Source organism: Daphnia magna, linkage group LG6, assembly GCF_020631705.1.
Source record: "Daphnia magna isolate NIES linkage group LG6, ASM2063170v1.1, whole genome shotgun sequence".
Lineage (NCBI taxonomy): Eukaryota > Metazoa > Arthropoda > Branchiopoda > Diplostraca > Daphniidae > Daphnia > Daphnia magna.
In genome coordinates, this window is record NC_059187.1 from 283,316 (window position 1) to 299,178 (window position 15,863).

At 36.6% G+C, this 15,863-nt stretch overlaps 5 protein-coding genes across 9 annotated transcripts; 2 read left to right on the forward strand and 3 right to left on the reverse strand.

Annotated features, from left to right (window-relative positions):
• Positions 1-3,636, reverse strand: LOC116924727 (MTOR-associated protein MEAK7). Of its 3 annotated transcripts, XR_004395131.2 has the most exons (15): positions 3,288-3,557; positions 3,071-3,202; positions 2,785-3,009; positions 2,537-2,632; positions 2,341-2,456; positions 2,171-2,273; positions 1,982-2,091; positions 1,806-1,921; positions 1,615-1,733; positions 1,462-1,513; positions 1,207-1,331; positions 879-1,030; positions 468-510; positions 337-384; positions 110-261 (listed from the first exon to the last, which is right to left on the reverse strand). XR_004395131.2 is itself a non-coding variant. In XM_032931253.2 (14 exons), exons 2-14 carry the CDS (start codon positions 3,200-3,202, stop codon positions 200-202), a joined length of 1,347 nt encoding a protein of 448 aa, XP_032787144.1. In that variant the 5' UTR covers positions 3,481-3,636; the 3' UTR covers positions 1-199. The 3 variants fall into 3 exon arrangements, 2 of the variants coding, with proteins under 2 accessions (XP_032787144.1, XP_032787143.1); XM_032931253.2 differs by lacking the exon at positions 879-1,030 and having other exon boundaries at positions 1-261; positions 3,481-3,636; XM_032931252.2 differs by lacking the exon at positions 879-1,030 and having other exon boundaries at positions 1-261; positions 3,288-3,555.
• On the forward strand, positions 3,625-11,131 carry LOC116924725 (glucose dehydrogenase [FAD, quinone]). 2 transcript variants are annotated; one of them, XM_032931249.2, is made up of 15 exons: positions 3,625-3,762; positions 4,312-4,469; positions 4,562-4,764; positions 4,853-5,036; positions 5,187-5,321; positions 5,422-5,714; positions 5,784-5,832; positions 5,910-5,980; positions 6,073-6,222; positions 6,286-6,499; positions 6,557-6,732; positions 6,817-6,860; positions 6,950-8,207; positions 8,281-10,503; positions 10,894-11,131. In XM_032931249.2, the coding sequence occupies exons 2-13, from the start codon at positions 4,319-4,321 to the stop codon at positions 7,149-7,151; spliced, it is 1,872 nt and encodes a 623-aa protein (XP_032787140.2). In that variant the 5' UTR covers positions 3,625-3,762; positions 4,312-4,318; the 3' UTR covers positions 7,152-8,207; positions 8,281-10,503; positions 10,894-11,131. The 2 variants fall into 2 exon arrangements, with proteins under 2 accessions (XP_032787140.2, XP_045031264.1); XM_045175329.1 differs by lacking the exon at positions 3,625-3,762 and adding an exon at positions 3,846-4,159.
• Positions 7,265-9,311, reverse strand: LOC116924732 (1-acyl-sn-glycerol-3-phosphate acyltransferase gamma). The gene is made up of 9 exons (XM_032931264.2): positions 9,131-9,311; positions 8,857-9,023; positions 8,589-8,750; positions 8,407-8,516; positions 8,267-8,347; positions 8,045-8,192; positions 7,870-7,961; positions 7,658-7,803; positions 7,265-7,591 (listed from the first exon to the last, which is right to left on the reverse strand). Exons 1-9 carry the CDS (start codon positions 9,309-9,311, stop codon positions 7,506-7,508), a joined length of 1,173 nt encoding a protein of 390 aa, XP_032787155.2. The 3' UTR covers positions 7,265-7,505.
• LOC116924730 (1-acyl-sn-glycerol-3-phosphate acyltransferase gamma) lies at positions 10,895-13,192 on the forward strand. Its single transcript, XM_032931255.2, has 9 exons — positions 10,895-11,036; positions 11,097-11,307; positions 11,367-11,536; positions 11,627-11,715; positions 11,775-11,847; positions 11,916-12,106; positions 12,166-12,313; positions 12,459-12,687; positions 12,752-13,192. The coding sequence occupies exons 2-9, from the start codon at positions 11,118-11,120 to the stop codon at positions 12,838-12,840; spliced, it is 1,179 nt and encodes a 392-aa protein (XP_032787146.2). The 5' UTR covers positions 10,895-11,036; positions 11,097-11,117; the 3' UTR covers positions 12,841-13,192.
• Positions 13,193-13,462: 270 nt separating this feature from the next.
• LOC116924726 (alpha-taxilin) lies at positions 13,463-15,597 on the reverse strand. Of its 2 annotated transcripts, XM_032931251.2 has the most exons (6): positions 15,094-15,597; positions 14,838-15,036; positions 14,410-14,732; positions 14,237-14,341; positions 13,862-14,165; positions 13,463-13,801 (listed from the first exon to the last, which is right to left on the reverse strand). In XM_032931251.2, the coding sequence occupies exons 1-6, from the start codon at positions 15,253-15,255 to the stop codon at positions 13,497-13,499; spliced, it is 1,398 nt and encodes a 465-aa protein (XP_032787142.2). In that variant the 5' UTR covers positions 15,256-15,597; the 3' UTR covers positions 13,463-13,496. The 2 variants fall into 2 exon arrangements, with proteins under 2 accessions (XP_032787142.2, XP_032787141.2); XM_032931250.2 differs by having other exon boundaries at positions 13,463-14,165.
• Positions 15,598-15,863: the final 266 nt, after the last annotated feature.

Below are 15,863 nucleotides of genomic sequence, written 5' to 3' on the forward strand. Positions count from 1 at the left end.
TGCTGCGAAAGGATTCATCATAATTCAGTCTGACTTCAATTATAAACCATTAAACCGCACATTATTTTTATACGTAAACCTATGACTATTTAACACTGATGATTCTACTCGATGTAAGGAAAAAATAGAAAAATCTCAGCTCTTTTGGCGATAAAAAATGGAATTGTTGTGGCGCATCAATTGTAGGCTCTTGAAGCTTTCAGTTTGAAATGGATGACACATAAAGTTCTTTTTCTTCGGGATCAGCAGATGTAGGGTTATCTGATGCGACGAAATAATAAAATTAGAAAAAGTTTTCAACAATTCAGAAAATATGTTTTCAGTCACTCTAATTACCTCGCATTCCTTCTGAAACTGGGCCTCGATTTAACATTCTAAGCATGGCTAAAAAAAACAACAAAATATTGCTCTTAAACAGCCAAAACCCAAAATATTATCAGTTAAAAAATAAAATATGATGAATATACCTGTTCCTTCTACATCTACGTCCAGTATGCTTGGTCTCGTCTCCTGAAAAAGAAAACGATTGCGATAAAGTAGCAAACAATTAATAATAATAACAACAAAAAAAAAGGGAATTTACGCCAAATAAGTTAAAAAGCAGAAAAGAAAGGCACAGGAATGTGAAATGTTAAACTGAATACACCAAGATTAACTAATCATAAAACGGTTAGAAATTATGGATGCGTTAATTAGAAACAGAGGAAGTCCGATTATCGACGTAACTATTCTCACACGGTATACTCTGTTAAAAGTTCGGAGAAGACCGGAGAAGTATAAGCGACTATCTAAGCAAAAGCTGGACGTTCGTTGTTTGAACGATTCAATGAGGTGATCAAACGAAAAAGATAGAAATCATCTAGTCATGGAAAACGCACAGCGTCTACGTGCTTGACCCAGACAGAGGTCAATCTTCATCTACTGGCTCACGCAGTCCTTCGCTATGTCTCTCTTTGCCCATTATATCGAGCATGGCTCTGCCCTCGCGGTTGGTGTCCAGTACGCTTCCAGCCATGTCACTTTTAGTCACCTTCATTCGGGTAGCAAATGTTTTTGAAGTAGAAATTGAAGATGGTAACAAATTGTAATGGCAACAAATTCTTAAAATATTCTTTTGGTTTTTTAAAAATGGTTTTGTGATTAAAGTTACTTATTCGTTAGTGATAAGCTTAAGCTTCATGTTAATCTAATATCTAAATTACTTACGGATTCATCATCAGTTGGTTCTGGACCAACGGCCCAAACTTCGACCATATCGATGGAGAACTCTGGCTTGCCCGATAACTGAGGGCAGTTGAATGTCGTGCAACTTGGTGAACATTTGCCTTTTCCTATATTAGGAATAAGTGTTAAATAAAAAATGAATTGAAACAATAGCTGAACGAAAGACTTCAGTAGGCTTGCGCTATGTCATATAGAAGCACAAACACCTTCTTGATCCTATTCGTTCTAAATTATTACCGTATTCAGAATCAATCCAGATAGCAAAATAATCCAACTGGCCGCCCATTCCCTATATCAAAGGGAATTTTAAAAATAGCTTTAATTTGTTTACTCACTGGCCTCGCCAATCTAGAGGTCAAGTTAAAAAGAAAGAAAAAATAATAATAATACCATTCCATTTGGGAAAGTCTGTTGCTGAATGTTTAAATACTGATAGTGATCATTGAAGCCTGTTGAATTGTATAAGGCCATTTCAGGTGCCAAAGAGAAGATGAAATTATCCTTTGTGCCTATAGTACATTAATTTGCACAATTAGGAGCTTTAAAAAGAGGCTTTCGGGGAGCATTCCGAATTTACATACCTTTAAACTGTGGTCCAATATTCCAGCTAGTTGAAGCAAACCCACCAAATATATGGCCATCAAAGTCTTTAACGAAAACCACACTTGGTCCTTTATCAATAATGTTACCCATGAGGCTAGAAAAGAAACAAAATAACTACACAAATTAACAAATAGTTATACCCCAAAATGCCAACCTAGAAAAGCTTTCCCCATGTATGCGGCTAGAAAACAATAATCTCCATTCACTTCGGAACTCGTGTGGTAGGGCACAATTAATAAAAAGTATATCGGAAAGTGACAACCACTACAACCAAGAGTAATTTGACCAAAAAGAAAAAGTATAAGTTAAGTATGACCTGTATGACAAACGAATGTTAATTTACCGAAGGATATACTTGAGCTGGTATCCCTCGGCAAAGAGGAATAAGTGACTTTCCTTTGGTCAATGGGAAGTGGAAAATGTGACCCGCGAGCATCCCATGAAATCTAGAGATTTCATATTTAGTTAGAATGCAGTTAGAAACTAAATATTTACTTCAAGTGTAAAACAAACTCATTTAACAAGCTGCTCCCTGAAAGCCAAGCACAAACCGCCTGATTATCGAAGCTCTCCATTTTAGTGCTCTTGAGTTCATTCATTATGGCCGCCGCCAAACGATTAATGGAATCCTTCATCAAAAACCATTGAACTTGAAAACTTGAAGCAGAAAATGCTGAATTCAAACGTTGATTTTTTTTCTGCAACTTACGTCTTCTAAACTGCACATATAATTTCCATCCCAAGAGCGAAAAGACGGAAGTTTCCGGATGATTTGAAAAGCTAGTCGAATTATTTGCGTTGAAAACTAGAAAAAAAAAATTATATAATAAATATTAATAATATTAATAAATGAAATTAAAAAATTAATGAATAACATATTAATAAGATTTTTTAAAAACATGTTTAAGTAGTAAAACTTCCATAAATAAATGAAATTCTCTTAAATATTATACATACATAAAATAATTCTTCGTATGTAGCTGCACCTCTCCTTCCTTTGGCCATATATATAAGCTGAGTTGCTTTATCTTCAAGCATTCCATTGATCATTACAGCTGCACAGTGAATGTAACCCTCAAAAGTAACAGTATTATTTGTTGATATTTGGCCAGTCATCAGGTCACAAATACGATGTGCCAAAACATCTACTTCTGGTAGTGGGAGTAATTGTTTCAGGGCATTCTGAAACCAACAAACAGGCAATAGAAGTTTATGAGAAAATACATGTAAATGAGATACATACCTCTACAGTTGGTCTATCAATTTTCTTATTACCAGATGATAGCTGCAAGAAAGTATTGTTAAGAATCTCTTTTTCTTCAGAGGGAAATTGTGCCAATTCTTGATTGAATTCTTTGCTTTCACCTAATCCCATCTAATGAAAACAAGATCCATATAGCCTCCAAATGCCTTTCAAATGATATGCTGTTAAGTTATTATTAGTAATTTTTTCATTATACCATGTTCATTAAGAACTGATGAGCCATCTTTCAATGATGATTTTTTAAGTCACAAGTTAAGTATATACGGAGTTTTTCACAAAGATCTATGACAAACGTCTCTTAAGCTATAGTAGTGCCCTAGAACTCTAACTCTTATCTTTCATCTTGACATGAACGGCTGGAAATTAAATACCAGTAACACACAAAATACCTTCTACGTCCGTCCCTCTCAACTCTCATACGTCGAAGCAGGTCGAAGTCTATGAATCTGTGTTTCAAACGTTGCTCCCCGGAAGTTATTTTTCAAAACTAGGCTTACTTCTTCATTCTTCGAAAATTACCATTTGCGATCAAAACAATGAGAAGCTGAGCCATCTGTCAATAGTTTCTAGAAGCAAAAAATTCTTCTCTATTTTATTTTTCCCAATTACATTCAGATCCAAACAGCGTTCGGAACGAATCCACCCTGGTTCCTCGGGAACAAGGATCGAGTGTAAGTTTCTTACATTATTTTTTTAAACAAGGGATTTCCAAAGCCAATGTATGAATGAGATTAAATCAACTAAAATCCCATGACATCCCACTTATAGGTTGATTTTCTTATTATGTGTTAAGAAATCACCCAACGTGTGATGTTATATAATAACTGAAAGATAAGACATAGTATTAGCACAGACTTGAAGTAGATACACTTCTACTCCTAGTCTGTGGTATTAGTGAAACTGGCTTGGTAATTAAAACTTTGTGGGCCAAACTGAATGGTTAACCACATGGAAGATGCCATGTTCTCCTTCTTTACTTGTTATTTATCATGATCACCAAAACAGTTATTTAGAGTTAAATACTTTGGCTCTAAAAAAGTTATAAACCTTAGATAGATTTATGTAGATGTAAGTACATTTTACATTAATATATTTGGGGCATACTCACACATCAGTTTTGGTAGGAAGAGACATTGAATTTGCAAGCTCTTAAAAATGAATAAAAAAATAATGAATAATTAATCGGGAAAATTCCCATTGATCTGATCTGCTTTTCCCAGAAGACAGATGTATATCAAACTATGGCTGCCAGGATTGCTTAAATTACTAGCAGCTTTTGGCATTATAGCTATCTGCTATTTACACTTTTGGTTTTGGAATGCAGTCTCATACTTGGAAGAAGTCGACTCGGAATCAAGCATTTACGACTTTATTGTCGGTAAGGGTTTAGTGGATTGTTAATATGTTATAGTGCTGAATTCTGTAGTATGGAAAGCACCGCTGTATTCAATTCCATTTACATTTCTGTAGTAGGAGCAGGTTCAGCTGGAGCAGTAGTGTCATCTCGTCTTTCCGAGAACGGCAGTTATTCGGTTTTGCTGGTCGAAGCTGGAGGCTATCCTTCCCCATTAGTTAATATTCCGCTGATTTCAGGTACCCTTCCGTCTACACCGTTCTCTTGGAACTACCAGACTGAGCCCCAAAAATTTGGCCATGCAGCTTCAGTTGGCCATGTAACGAAGTGTTTTTGTTCTATTCACTTGCGACGAACAAAAATTAATTATATGATTTTTTTTTTATTGATTCTGTCGCCCATACCAGCGATCAAATTGGCCAAGAGGAAAAGGCATTGGAGGATCAAGTATTCTTAATTTCTTGTTGTACGTGCGTGGAAACAAGCACGACTATGATCATTGGGCTGCCTTAGGCAACGAAGGATGGAGCTACGAAGACGTTTTGCCCTTCTTTAAAAAATCAGAGAAAAATACTGGACGCTTTATTGACGGTAACATGCTTAATTTATACTACAATTCTTTGAGTACTACGCATAGGTATATAGTTTCACCGTCCCACCGTTAAATGATGGCAATTCGATTGAAACTTTCCAGGTAGCATGGGAAACACTAATTTTTAAACTGTATTTTTTTAAGAATAGAAGAATTCCACGGCAAAGAAGGATGCTTAACAGTCGAAGATAGGTCTTGGAAATCAAATTTACCCCAAGCTTTCATCGATGCTGGATTAGAGCTGGGCTTCCATCATGTTGACATAAATGGGCACAACCAAACCGGTGAGGTTTCGCTTCACTCCATTGAAATTTGCCAAGTATGATCTCGCCCTTGTACTCTGTAGTACAACAGACTAAGCTTCGTTTTTCACCAACTCAATAGGATTCACAACTCCTCAGTTAACAAGTGAACATGGCGCCCGTTGCAGCACATATTCGGCCTTTTTGAAAAACACCCATAAATACCCTAATCTTAAAGTGATTACGTTCGCACAGGTGCAGAAAGTTTTGATTAATGAATCAAAGCAAGCGTACGGGGTTCAGTATAAAAGACGGGGCGAGCTTATCACTGCTATTGCAGAGAAAGAAATTATTTTGTCAGCAGGCGCAATAGAAACTCCGAAAATTCTAATGTTGTCAGGAGTGGGACCAAGAGAACATTTGGAACAACATAAAGTAGCCTTCTTTTTTCCGATTTTGCCCTTCTAACAGCTCAAAAGTAAACTTCACTTTGATTTGTTTAAGATAAAGGTGAAAGCTGACAGAAGAGTAGGAGAAAATTTGCAAGATCACGGTAAATCCAAGTTTTTCGTTTGTTTTTCCCAATCTTTCTTTTCTTGTATTATTTACTGATTTTTTTTAAATTACCAGTTTATGTGCCATTGACTCCCCTAGTCCATAACGATAGCTCTGCCTCTCTGGTGAATCCTCTGAACCTGATGGTAACAATTAATTGTGCATTCTCATTTACGAAATATTTAAGTATCCAGTAAAGAACCTCCCCAGTAAATGAAAAGTTTTCTCCTGTTTTTAGGCATGGTGGGATTATTTTGTTCACGGAGCAGGTCAATATTCAAGTAATGGTGTAGACGGCATGGCGTTTAAGAGTTCCAAAAACTGCGAACCAGACTGGCCAGACATTCAACTTCACTTCTTGTCTTACTCAGTCGCTTCGGATCACGGTGTTCGTTTCATTGTAGTAAGAAAAAAAATTATAATAATGGTAACTCTAATACTTCTGCCACAGATTTGCGTGAGACACCTGATGGGTTTAGAAGAAAAAGCCTGGAAAGAAATATTTGAACCGCTGTCACACTTAGACACAGCGTCTATCTTAGCAACATTGGTTCGACCAAGAAGTAGAGGATGGATACGTCTTCGTTCGGCCGATCCATCGCATCAGCCAATTATTGATCCGCAATATTACAGTAATCCTCATGATATCCAAGTGATGCTAGAAGGTATACCAAATTTAATAGTTTAATCTGTCAATGGCTAAACGTTGTATTTAATACTAGCTCTTCAGTTTGCTCAAGAAACACTCAATACAACAGCGATGAAGAAACATCTACGTTTGCATAATGCTCAGCATCCATATTGTCATCATTTTCTAGTGGATTCCGAATCGTACTTGGAATGCCTTATACAACACATGTCGGCTACTTTGCATCACCCAGTTGGAAGCTGCAAGATGGTACGTCATCTCTCACACATTCGTCCCCACCCGACGTTATTTTCACGATAATAATTCGTTTCGTTTATGTGCCACCTCATTCAGGGCCCGTCAACAGATCTTGATGCCGTAGTAGATCCGCAGCTAAGGTACGTACCGATTGCAGACAGTTTTCACCTTCGAATGAAGTAAGTCTTAAAACTATTTTACCACATGTGGACCTATCACGACACAACAGAGTGTACGGAATCAAAGGTTTACGTGTTGCTGATGCTTCTGTGATGCCCGTTATTCCAAATGGCAATATTAACGCGCCTGTTATAATGATTGGAGAAAAAGCAGCGCATATGATTTTAGAATATCACAGAATTGGTTCTGATCAGAAACCTTTGCAGCTTGACTCTCTAACATTTTCTCAGAAAATAGGAGATGAACTGTGAATGTGCTCAATTCGATTTCTTTATGATTAGTTGTTGACCTGAGTCGTAAATATGAATGGTAATGGCACATTAGATTTTTCCTTTTTTTAAATATATATTTTCTGTGAACTAAATTATCATAAAGAAACTTTATTGATGTAACAACCATAAAAACCAAAAGCATTTTCTTGTAATTATGATTTTTTTTACATTTCTAAAAGAAAGCTGATATGTAGACCATGTAAGAGGACGGTTTGACATTTGATTAAAATTTAGGTTGTATGCCATTAAAAAAATAACACAACATACGCACTTACGCACAGTAATATCAAAACTCTTCGTCAATAGAGGAAAGAGACCACATCGGATGTCTCATTACTCTTTTACGGAAACATCTTTGCCATAAGAAGAACCACGACTGATCAATGTAATATCGATTAGCTTGTAAATGAAGGAAGCACCTGGGGGGAAAATTATAGTTGATTTAAAATAAAACTTCGTGTCCTATTTAGATTTTGCTTTAATACTTATTGCAAAAATGAAAACGACTGCCATTAGACTTGTAAATCCTGTGCCCAAGAACCATTTAACCGAGTTAAACATAAATGGTAAGCAGAAGCTACTCCACAGGCAAAATAACAAAAATGGCAGGACAGAACGTGGACGATAATGACTGAATACCATTGTAAAATATGATTATTAACAATTTTAATGTGATTGATAGAAAATGCTTATTTACCATCGAATAGGGCCATTGAAGTATTTAGCGTCCTCTGCTGCTAATGCTGTCGGGAAAACGCCATTTTTCTCGTAAGCGTCCATCAACTTATCCTACATCGTTTCATTACAAATTTTCTTAATCTTAGTAGACAAAAAAAGCAGGAAGAAATGCAATTTCTCGAGCAATTTAATACTTTTTTCTCGAAGTTATTTAGTAGCCATTCCGCAGACTTATCCATTTCGGTGGGGATATCTTCGAAAGGTATGCGCTCTAAAAAGACTTCTCCAAAGACGGGCCGACCGAGAAACACATTTAATAGACTGGGATACGCACCTAATTTGCTGAACACAGAATAAGTAAAAACTATTATATTAATGGTTTATCATGGAAACAAAGTCATGAAATATTTCATTACGTGTTGAAACACAGGGTGCCAGAATAAACAGCCCCAAAATTTTGTTTCAGCTGCTGAGTTATGGCAAAAAATCCTCTCGTCCTAAGTTGACAAGATACTTCATTGACATAGAGAGCTAAGTATAACTTTCACACTCTTACCTAGGTATCAATAAATGTTTCAAATGTGGTAAACCTTTTCGGGCGGCAAACTCCATCGATACGTCGTGTTTTTCCTTACTAAATCTTGTTCCTTCCGGGAAGAACAACAACTGTAAATTCAAAAAAAAAATTTAATAATAAATAAAATAAAGAGTAAATTTTTAAAATTATAATGTTTATACCCAGACTGGATCTTCGTACTCGACTAGATTTTTTACAAATAAGTCCATCGTTGATTTGTCTTTTTCCCAATTCCTTTCTAAGAATCCTATCTCAGCAAATTTCCACGCCCAACCTATAATAGGTATCCATTCAACTGCTTTCTTGATGAACAGTTTTGAATTCTAAATATTAAAAGAATGAAAAATGGAGGACATGTTGAAATAAGTGCAGCCTAGTCAATGTTATTATAATATAGCTGATTATTTGTTAAAATTAAATGCAACTTGCACCAAGAATGTTGGCTTGATTTCCTAGAACCCAAGCTACAAGCCAGTCCAGCTCGTTCGAATGATTCATAATAAGCAAAGCATTTTCCGAACCCAGTTTCGACCATGTCTCGGTATCAGTGTAAACACTGATGGCTGATCCGGACCAGTCAATTACCAATAGAACCTCTAAAAAAAAAATAGTTAATTTAATGCCAGAAAAATTCTATGCAGTACATAAGTAAAATCCCAAATTGGAAAAGAGAGTGTACAACATGTTTTGCAAAACTACTTACGATTCCATAAGCAGGTCAGCAGGTAATAATTTATCTTGCGATATAATCCTCTGCTTATTGGTTTGACTGTTAACCACAGACATAGTTGGATTCCATTCAGTAATAATCCAGAGACGATGAAACTTATAAAAAGCGTTAACAATCCAATGTACGCCCCCGCAGTTTTTATTTGCGCCAACATTTTCTTCCTTTCAAGATAAAAAAAAATAAAATAAAATCGAATATTGAACGTACAAAAAGCATATAGTTTTTTTTTTCTTTCGCTTTGCCGAATGGTTATGCATGTCTATCTTAAAGAATTAACAATAGGTTCCAGTTCGGCAATACTGGAAATAATCAATAGGTAAACAGGAACATGTAAATTTACCAGAAATTGCGTCCTAATTATAATACCAAAACCCTTTTTGAAAGTATCTGAATGGACATTCCCCTAAATTGTTTCTTAACTCGCCGAATCCTTAGTAGAAATTATATCACCGTTATATAACTCCTCCTGTTCAGTGAATCAACGTGACGTAACTAGGTCACGTTTGTGGTAGTAACGCAACATGCAACAGTGGCTCATACCGTTAAACTAATAAATATAGAAACCTAATGCCTCATGGATAACAGCCCAAGACGGACGTTTGAATCAAGAAACTCCAAGGCGAATCAGCTTATTTATATTAATAAAAAAATGAATTAAACTTATTTATATTATAATAAAATTTAAATTTTCTGTTCCCCCAACGCGTTGCCGTCCCATTTGCTGTTTTGCTAAGATTCCGGTTTTCGGTAAACAAAAATAGTATATATATTGCAACGTTGAACAAAATATCAAAAACTATAAATCAGAAAAATCTCCAAATACCTTACGTTCCTATTTCAGGCCTCTTTAGGATTGATTGAGAGAGGGGGCTTTTGAGACTTTGATGTTTGGTTAGGTTACACTTTTTTTCCCCCTTCTCAGTCCTTGAACCGAATTTGGCAACCGATATCAAGCACGCAACTGCACCTCAGTTTACCAGTTCAGGTAAAACAGGTGTTTTTGTGTGGAAGACTACGGTTAGACTGAAGATTTTTTATTCCTTTGAGGCTTTCAATGGCCGCTGTGCGTCGTTGGAAGAATGGGTACAAGAATAAAGATGCCCGGGGCTAATTTTTTCGTTCTCAGCTGGCATCATGCAATGGTGGATGCCTCAATGTCTTCCATGTGTAAGGTGCGAATGTTGTGCAGACTTGTACACCCGTCTCCATAAATACTGGACCCTTCCACATAGCGGGGAAAATTTTTCTGCCACTGCTATGTTTGCAAAGAGCTTCAAAGAGAAATCTATCAGTATAGCAATAGTGCTAAACTACTGTGGTATCACTACTGCAAAAAAACCCTACAGGTGAGCAAAAGCAGAGTCATGGACTGTAGAAGACTCATAGTCATAGAAAGTACTCTGGCAAAATGGCAAAACCTAACCTAATAGGGATCGGCCCAGCGTTGATCGGGTCGCTTTTTGACCGAATCTTGTGGGCTGTTTTGATTGTTCACAATGTTCAATCAAGGTATAGGAGAGTTATTAACTTCTATAACTTGGTTCAGTGCTGGTTTTTAGGTGCACAGTGCACCGTTTTGGTCTAATCAGGATAAGTTTAGCCTTATTTTCTATGATTGGCATCGCTGTGCTGCATAGCAGACGAAATTTTTGATTTTGTCGTGAGCTTACGATGGTCATGTTGTATTACCCCTAGAAGTTAGAATTACTAGCGTATACTGTTTTGCTTTTCTTCAGCGCATAGAGACTGAAGGTTCAACAGATTGCACTGAACGATTAGTGTGACAGGATCAGAACGTCACTCATTATTGCGGCCGTATCCAATTGTGCGTAATCAGCTTTCAGTACCGATAAGCTTTTATAACGTAACTTTACAACAGGTACAGTATTGGCCTCCAATTTCTAATATTTAAATGAACATTACCTTGACTTTGCTGTAGGTAGAGCACGTGTCGCGAAAAATGACGGTACCGGTTAAAAATATTAAAGAGGCCATCTCTTTTGCCGGATTTGTCGTAATTGGTTTAAATTTCCTTATTACTGGAATGTTGATTAACTTTTTTCAACTATTGCTGTGGGTGGGCCTGAAACCCATGAGTTCTACATTGTACCACAAAATAAACTATTATCTGACCTACGCGGTCTGGGGACGTAAGATCATTTTCTCTGGCCAAAGAAAGAAACCCTAGTAATACTTTTGTTGAAAACAGAAATGGAATTTCTTGCCGAGTGGTGGTCAAGTTCTACCTGCATAGTCTATACAGATGACAAGACATGGGCAAAAATGGGAAGTGAGCATGCCATCCTGCTGCTTAATCATTCATATGAAGTTGATTGGCTATTTAGCTGGTTTCTTTGTGAGCATGTCAAAATGCTAGGGGTAAGCATTAAAATTCATGTTTTAGTATTAGCTTAACCTTCAAATAAAAATTGTATGAACATTTTTCATTTTCAATCATTTTTTTTCTAGAGTGCCAAAGCATTTGTCAAAAAATCTTTCAAGAAAGTTCCTATTATTGGATGGACTGCATTGTTTTCTGAAAGTGCTTTTTTGGAGAGGTATTAGTTTTGGAAAAACTTGTCAATTCTAGATTTATTTCTGTAACCATTAATTTTAGGAGCTGGGAGAAAGACAAGTCAATTTTGGAAAACCAAATTACTAATATGAGTAAATGCCCAGATCCTGTTATGGTAAGATAAATGTACCAAATAATGTCTGGCAGGGCATGACTGGATTTTTATTGTAATTTATTCTTCAGTTACATGTTTTCGCGGAAGGGACAAGATACACCCCAGAAAAACATGCCGCTTCCGTTGAATTTGCTCAAAAATCCGGTTTTCCTCCTCTGAAACATTTGTTGGTTCCTCGTACTAAGGGCTTTGTCTTGTCAGTAGAAAAGCTAAGAGGAAAGTTTCCGGCAATCTACTGTGCTACAATGGTTTTTGATACGTAAGACCGAGAAAAAAGTATTTATGTATTTTAGACCATGTCGACAATTTTTTCTGTAGCAAAGAAGGCGCCGCGCCAGTGTTCAAGAGCTTAGTCCTTGGTCGCCCTATTGCAGCAGAAATATTGGTTGAACGCATACCTCTTGAAGATATTCCAGAGGACAGTGATAAAATTTCAAACTGGCTACATGAAAACTACCAGCATAAAGTACTGGGCTTCAGAATTGCCATCAATTCTTCGTTTGTGCCATTAAATTTTTTCGTTATTTTTAATATTATTATTATTTTTTTTAAATAAGACCTTCCATCTTTTGATCTTTTTTCCGTATTTGCTGTAACGAAATATTTTATAGGACAAAATGATTGACATTTTCAAAACTGAAGGGAAGTTTCCTACCTCTCTTCCCGGTCACCATTTCGAAGGACCAATTCGTTCCCATTATCGTCCTAGACGTCTTTGGACATTGCTCACAATCGTCATCACATCCTTTTTAACACTTCCTACAGTATGCTGTGCATTCTACTCCCTTTTCTGCTCTGGAATCGTCAATGTTGTGATCGGCGTTGTTTTATTGGGATTAGGTAATGTTTCTATAAAAAATTAAGCTTTTTTTTCCTCCGTTGTGCAGTAATGTTTTATTTGCAGTGGTTGTTGCGTTGCTCAAGTTGATGGATCTAAGCAGTGCAAGCAAAGGGTCGGAGTATGGACACAGTCCTCGTGCTAAAGCAGATTAGACTAATTGTCTAATCAATCACAAGTACCAATAGTTCTGCTATATATAACACACTTTATTGATCAGACAAAGTTAGTGGTTGGATCTTTGGCTTTTCTAAAATGGCCAGAGACGAACTGATTGGATGCCTTCGTCATAGTACGCTGTATTCTATTTCTTGTTTAAAAAAATCAAACTGTTTCGGGAATTTTTGTTACCCTTGCATGATTGACTCTTCTGCTTTACCTAAGTAAGAAGGTGCACAATTAAATTTGTTATTCTCTGAACCAACATGAACTTACTCTTGTCAATCATGTAACTCATCTGTTGAATTAATTCTGTGGGCTGCTAATACATAATAAGCTGATGTATAACTCCCAGATAGTTTTATACTACTATGATTATCAATCTTGTATTACTTAGGATATTAGTTGTAGGCTATCTCAGACAAATTTTAATTTATTGAACCTTGAAATTGTTTTTATCCGTTTATATTTGGACCTGTGTCCACAAATGAGAATTCTGGAAGGAATCTGGCGAATATCAACTACTACATAGTCGAAAAGGCCTATTACTGGATGCACGGAGAATGCAAACCTTTGCTTACATGTTGGTAACCCCATCCCAAGTAAAATTTGAAGAGAAACTCATAAGTATTGTATTTTGTTCTGTCCATGACTAGTTAAAACCAACAGAATCCTGAGAAGAAGAATCCGCAGTAGCTCTCGCTTCAGTAGTTTCCGATGATGAAGGCGGTTGCACTGGAGATTTCGAGTGATTTAAAACGCTATTTTCGAAAGACGCATCTGCGGAACATCCTGTTGACTCCGTCGAATTTTGAACTTCCAGCGATTCACAGGTAACGTCACAAGAAACGGGTGGCGGAACATTTGTCTCAACTTCCTGCGCGTTTTCTATTTTTTTTTCGCCATTTCCGTGACATACACTTGTGCCGACGTTTCTGCAAGGTTGCTCGACGAGATCTAAATCCAACATTTTAGGGCTTGCTGTCGAAATGTTTCGTGAATGACTATTTTCATTACTTGGAGAAGCTTCGAGCTGGGCTGCTGGGCTCATTTTACTAGACTTTATTTCTGCAATTAAAGAGGCCCTTTCTGTTTGCATTGCTCTACAGAGTTTCTCAAGTTGTGCCAACTGTTTTGTGGTATTTAGAAGCTCGGAATCTCTTTGCTTCTTTTCAAGTGCCATTTCAGTAAGTAAACAGTTACTTTTCTCCCAACGCTGCTTCCACAGAGCAGTTTCTTTTTCCAAGCTTTTGAGCTTTTTAGTCATTTCGTCCATTTGCCCTTTGAAGCCATTAAACTGTTGATTGCTAGCTTTTAAGGCCTATCATATAGAAAAAGAAAGAAAACGAATTAATCTTTGAAATGCGCAATAACACCCAGTAAAAATCAAACCTTTTGAAAATCATCGTACTTGTCCGTGTACATTGATAACTGGTGACGTAAGGCAACTTCTTCTTCCTGCATCACCTGGCATTTCTTTTGATATTCAGTCAGATCCTACAAAGAAAAAATAAAATCTTGCATAAGTTCATGCAAAAGCTTAGAAAATGCAGATGAAAACTTACAAGTAATAGTATTTGTTTTTCTTTCAGCATTTTTTCCTTTGCTTCTGCAGAATCCATTCGGATTTTTGCAAGTTTAGCTTCGTTTAGTTGTCGTTCTATGTCATATTGTTTTCCCAATTTCTCCAAATGTTGTTCTCTCAAGCTATATTGGTCACATAGCATTTGCAGTTTTGCAGCCATTTCACTGTTTTCTTCTCTAAGTTTCTGATTCTTATCATTGTTCTGCTGAAGCAGGGCTGAAACTTCAGCAAGTGTTGTTTGAAATTTGGCAGATACTTCCTTTCTGCGTTCTTCTTCTTCACGTACACGCACCATACTCTCTTCTGCAGGATAATTTATAGAAAGGCTTTAGGAAAACTATTACACAGTATACAATCAATCCAAATGAAATGAGTAAATATTTACAACAACTAGAAAAGAAATAACACCTTTAATAATCTTATTTTGCCTCTGTAGTTCACGGCAAAGTTCTTCTAACCTTGAACGAGCTAATAGAGACTTTCCATTTTCCATCTGTAGCTGTTCTTTTTCCTTCTGTAAAACTTGAATATGTTTTTCATAGACTTTCAGGTTAGAAAGATTTGCCCCATTTTCTTCCAGTAATTCAGCATATTTATGAGTAAATACCTAAGAATTCTCATCATTAAAATGAACCTCATACAAAAAACAATACCAAGTAAACACCTTCAATTTTTCTTCAAATGATAAATTGTTCATTGATTTCAAGAGTACTTCCACACTTCGCATTTCTTTCTTACGAGATTTGCTTTTTTCATTTTTCTCTCCGCAAGTTTTCAACACACTTGCAAGCTCTTCGGTTATTTCTTCAGATTTAGAACCACTCATTGTTTCTATTTTCAACTTTCCACTTTGAATACGGGTAGCAGGATCTTTTAAAACACGTTAAACCTCACGAAAATATCTTCTAGTCATTGAGTCTTAAACCTCTAAAAATGGAATAAAGCTTTTTGTTGGTAACTGAAAGAAAAAAGAAACCGCCAGCCCAGCCCAAGAATTTTCATGAACGTTTTGGAGGTCTCTCGAAATAGTAATACTGCTAATAACAGCCGGTTGGTTGTCTTTCTCTGCTGTAAGGCAAGGGCCGGACGTCCGTGTCCGGGAAAATAGCTCCTTTCCCCGCGAACTGAACAGTTTCAACTTTCGAGTCTGGTCGGTCTGGCATTTTAAGCCTGTGGGGTGTGGGCCTGTACCCTGTAGTAAGCTGAAGCGCCATCTGGCACGTGTTTTTTTGCTTGGATTTCGACACTAGGCAGATTCACAACTTATAAAAAAAAGATAAATTATAAAATGAAGAACCAAATGTTATCCAATTAAAGAATATCACCCTCAGCTGAAACAGCATTGTAACACCTGTCTCCAGCTTGATCACCGTCATCTGAAAAAAAAATAGTTTTAGAAAAACATCCTTTGTAAGCGGTATATGAAAGTAAAAA

Coding starts and splice junctions, on each gene's coding strand:
- LOC116924727 (XM_032931252.2), bottom strand. CDS start 3,314: ATGGCTCATCAGTTCTTAATGAACATG. Junction 2,633..2,784: donor CATACGAAGAATTATTTTAT/GTATGTATAATA, acceptor TTTTTTTTCTAG/TTTTCAACGCAAATAATTCG. Junction 1,922..1,981: donor CATGGGGAAAGCTTTTCTAG/GTTGGCATTTTG, acceptor TTTCTTTTCTAG/CCTCATGGGTAACATTATTG.
- LOC116924725 (XM_032931249.2), top strand. CDS start 4,319: ATGTATATCAAACTATGGCTGCCAGGATTGCTTAAATTACTAGCAGCT. Junction 6,500..6,556: donor TATCCAAGTGATGCTAGAAG/GTATACCAAATT, acceptor ATTTAATACTAG/CTCTTCAGTTTGCTCAAGAA. Junction 6,733..6,816: donor CAGTTGGAAGCTGCAAGATG/GTACGTCATCTC, acceptor CACCTCATTCAG/GGCCCGTCAACAGATCTTGA.
- LOC116924732 (XM_032931264.2), bottom strand. CDS start 9,311: ATGTTGGCGCAAATAAAAACTGCGGGGGCGTACATTGGATTGTTAACG. Junction 9,024..9,130: donor GCTGACCTGCTTATGGAATC/GTAAGTAGTTTT, acceptor TTTTTTTTTTAG/AGGTTCTATTGGTAATTGAC. Junction 8,751..8,856: donor ATCAAGCCAACATTCTTGGT/GCAAGTTGCATT, acceptor TTTAATATTTAG/AATTCAAAACTGTTCATCAA.
- LOC116924730 (XM_032931255.2), top strand. CDS start 11,118: ATGACGGTACCGGTTAAAAATATTAAAGAGGCCATCTCTTTTGCCGGA. Junction 11,308..11,366: donor GACCTACGCGGTCTGGGGAC/GTAAGATCATTT, acceptor TGTTGAAAACAG/AAATGGAATTTCTTGCCGAG. Junction 11,537..11,626: donor AGCATGTCAAAATGCTAGGG/GTAAGCATTAAA, acceptor TTTTTTTTCTAG/AGTGCCAAAGCATTTGTCAA.
- LOC116924726 (XM_032931250.2), bottom strand. CDS start 15,255: ATGAGTGGTTCTAAATCTGAAGAAATAACCGAAGAGCTTGCAAGTGTG. Junction 14,733..14,837: donor GCAAAATAAGATTATTAAAG/GTGTTATTTCTT, acceptor ATTATCCTGCAG/AAGAGAGTATGGTGCGTGTA. Junction 14,342..14,409: donor AAAAACAAATACTATTACTT/GTAAGTTTTCAT, acceptor TTTTCTTTGTAG/GATCTGACTGAATATCAAAA.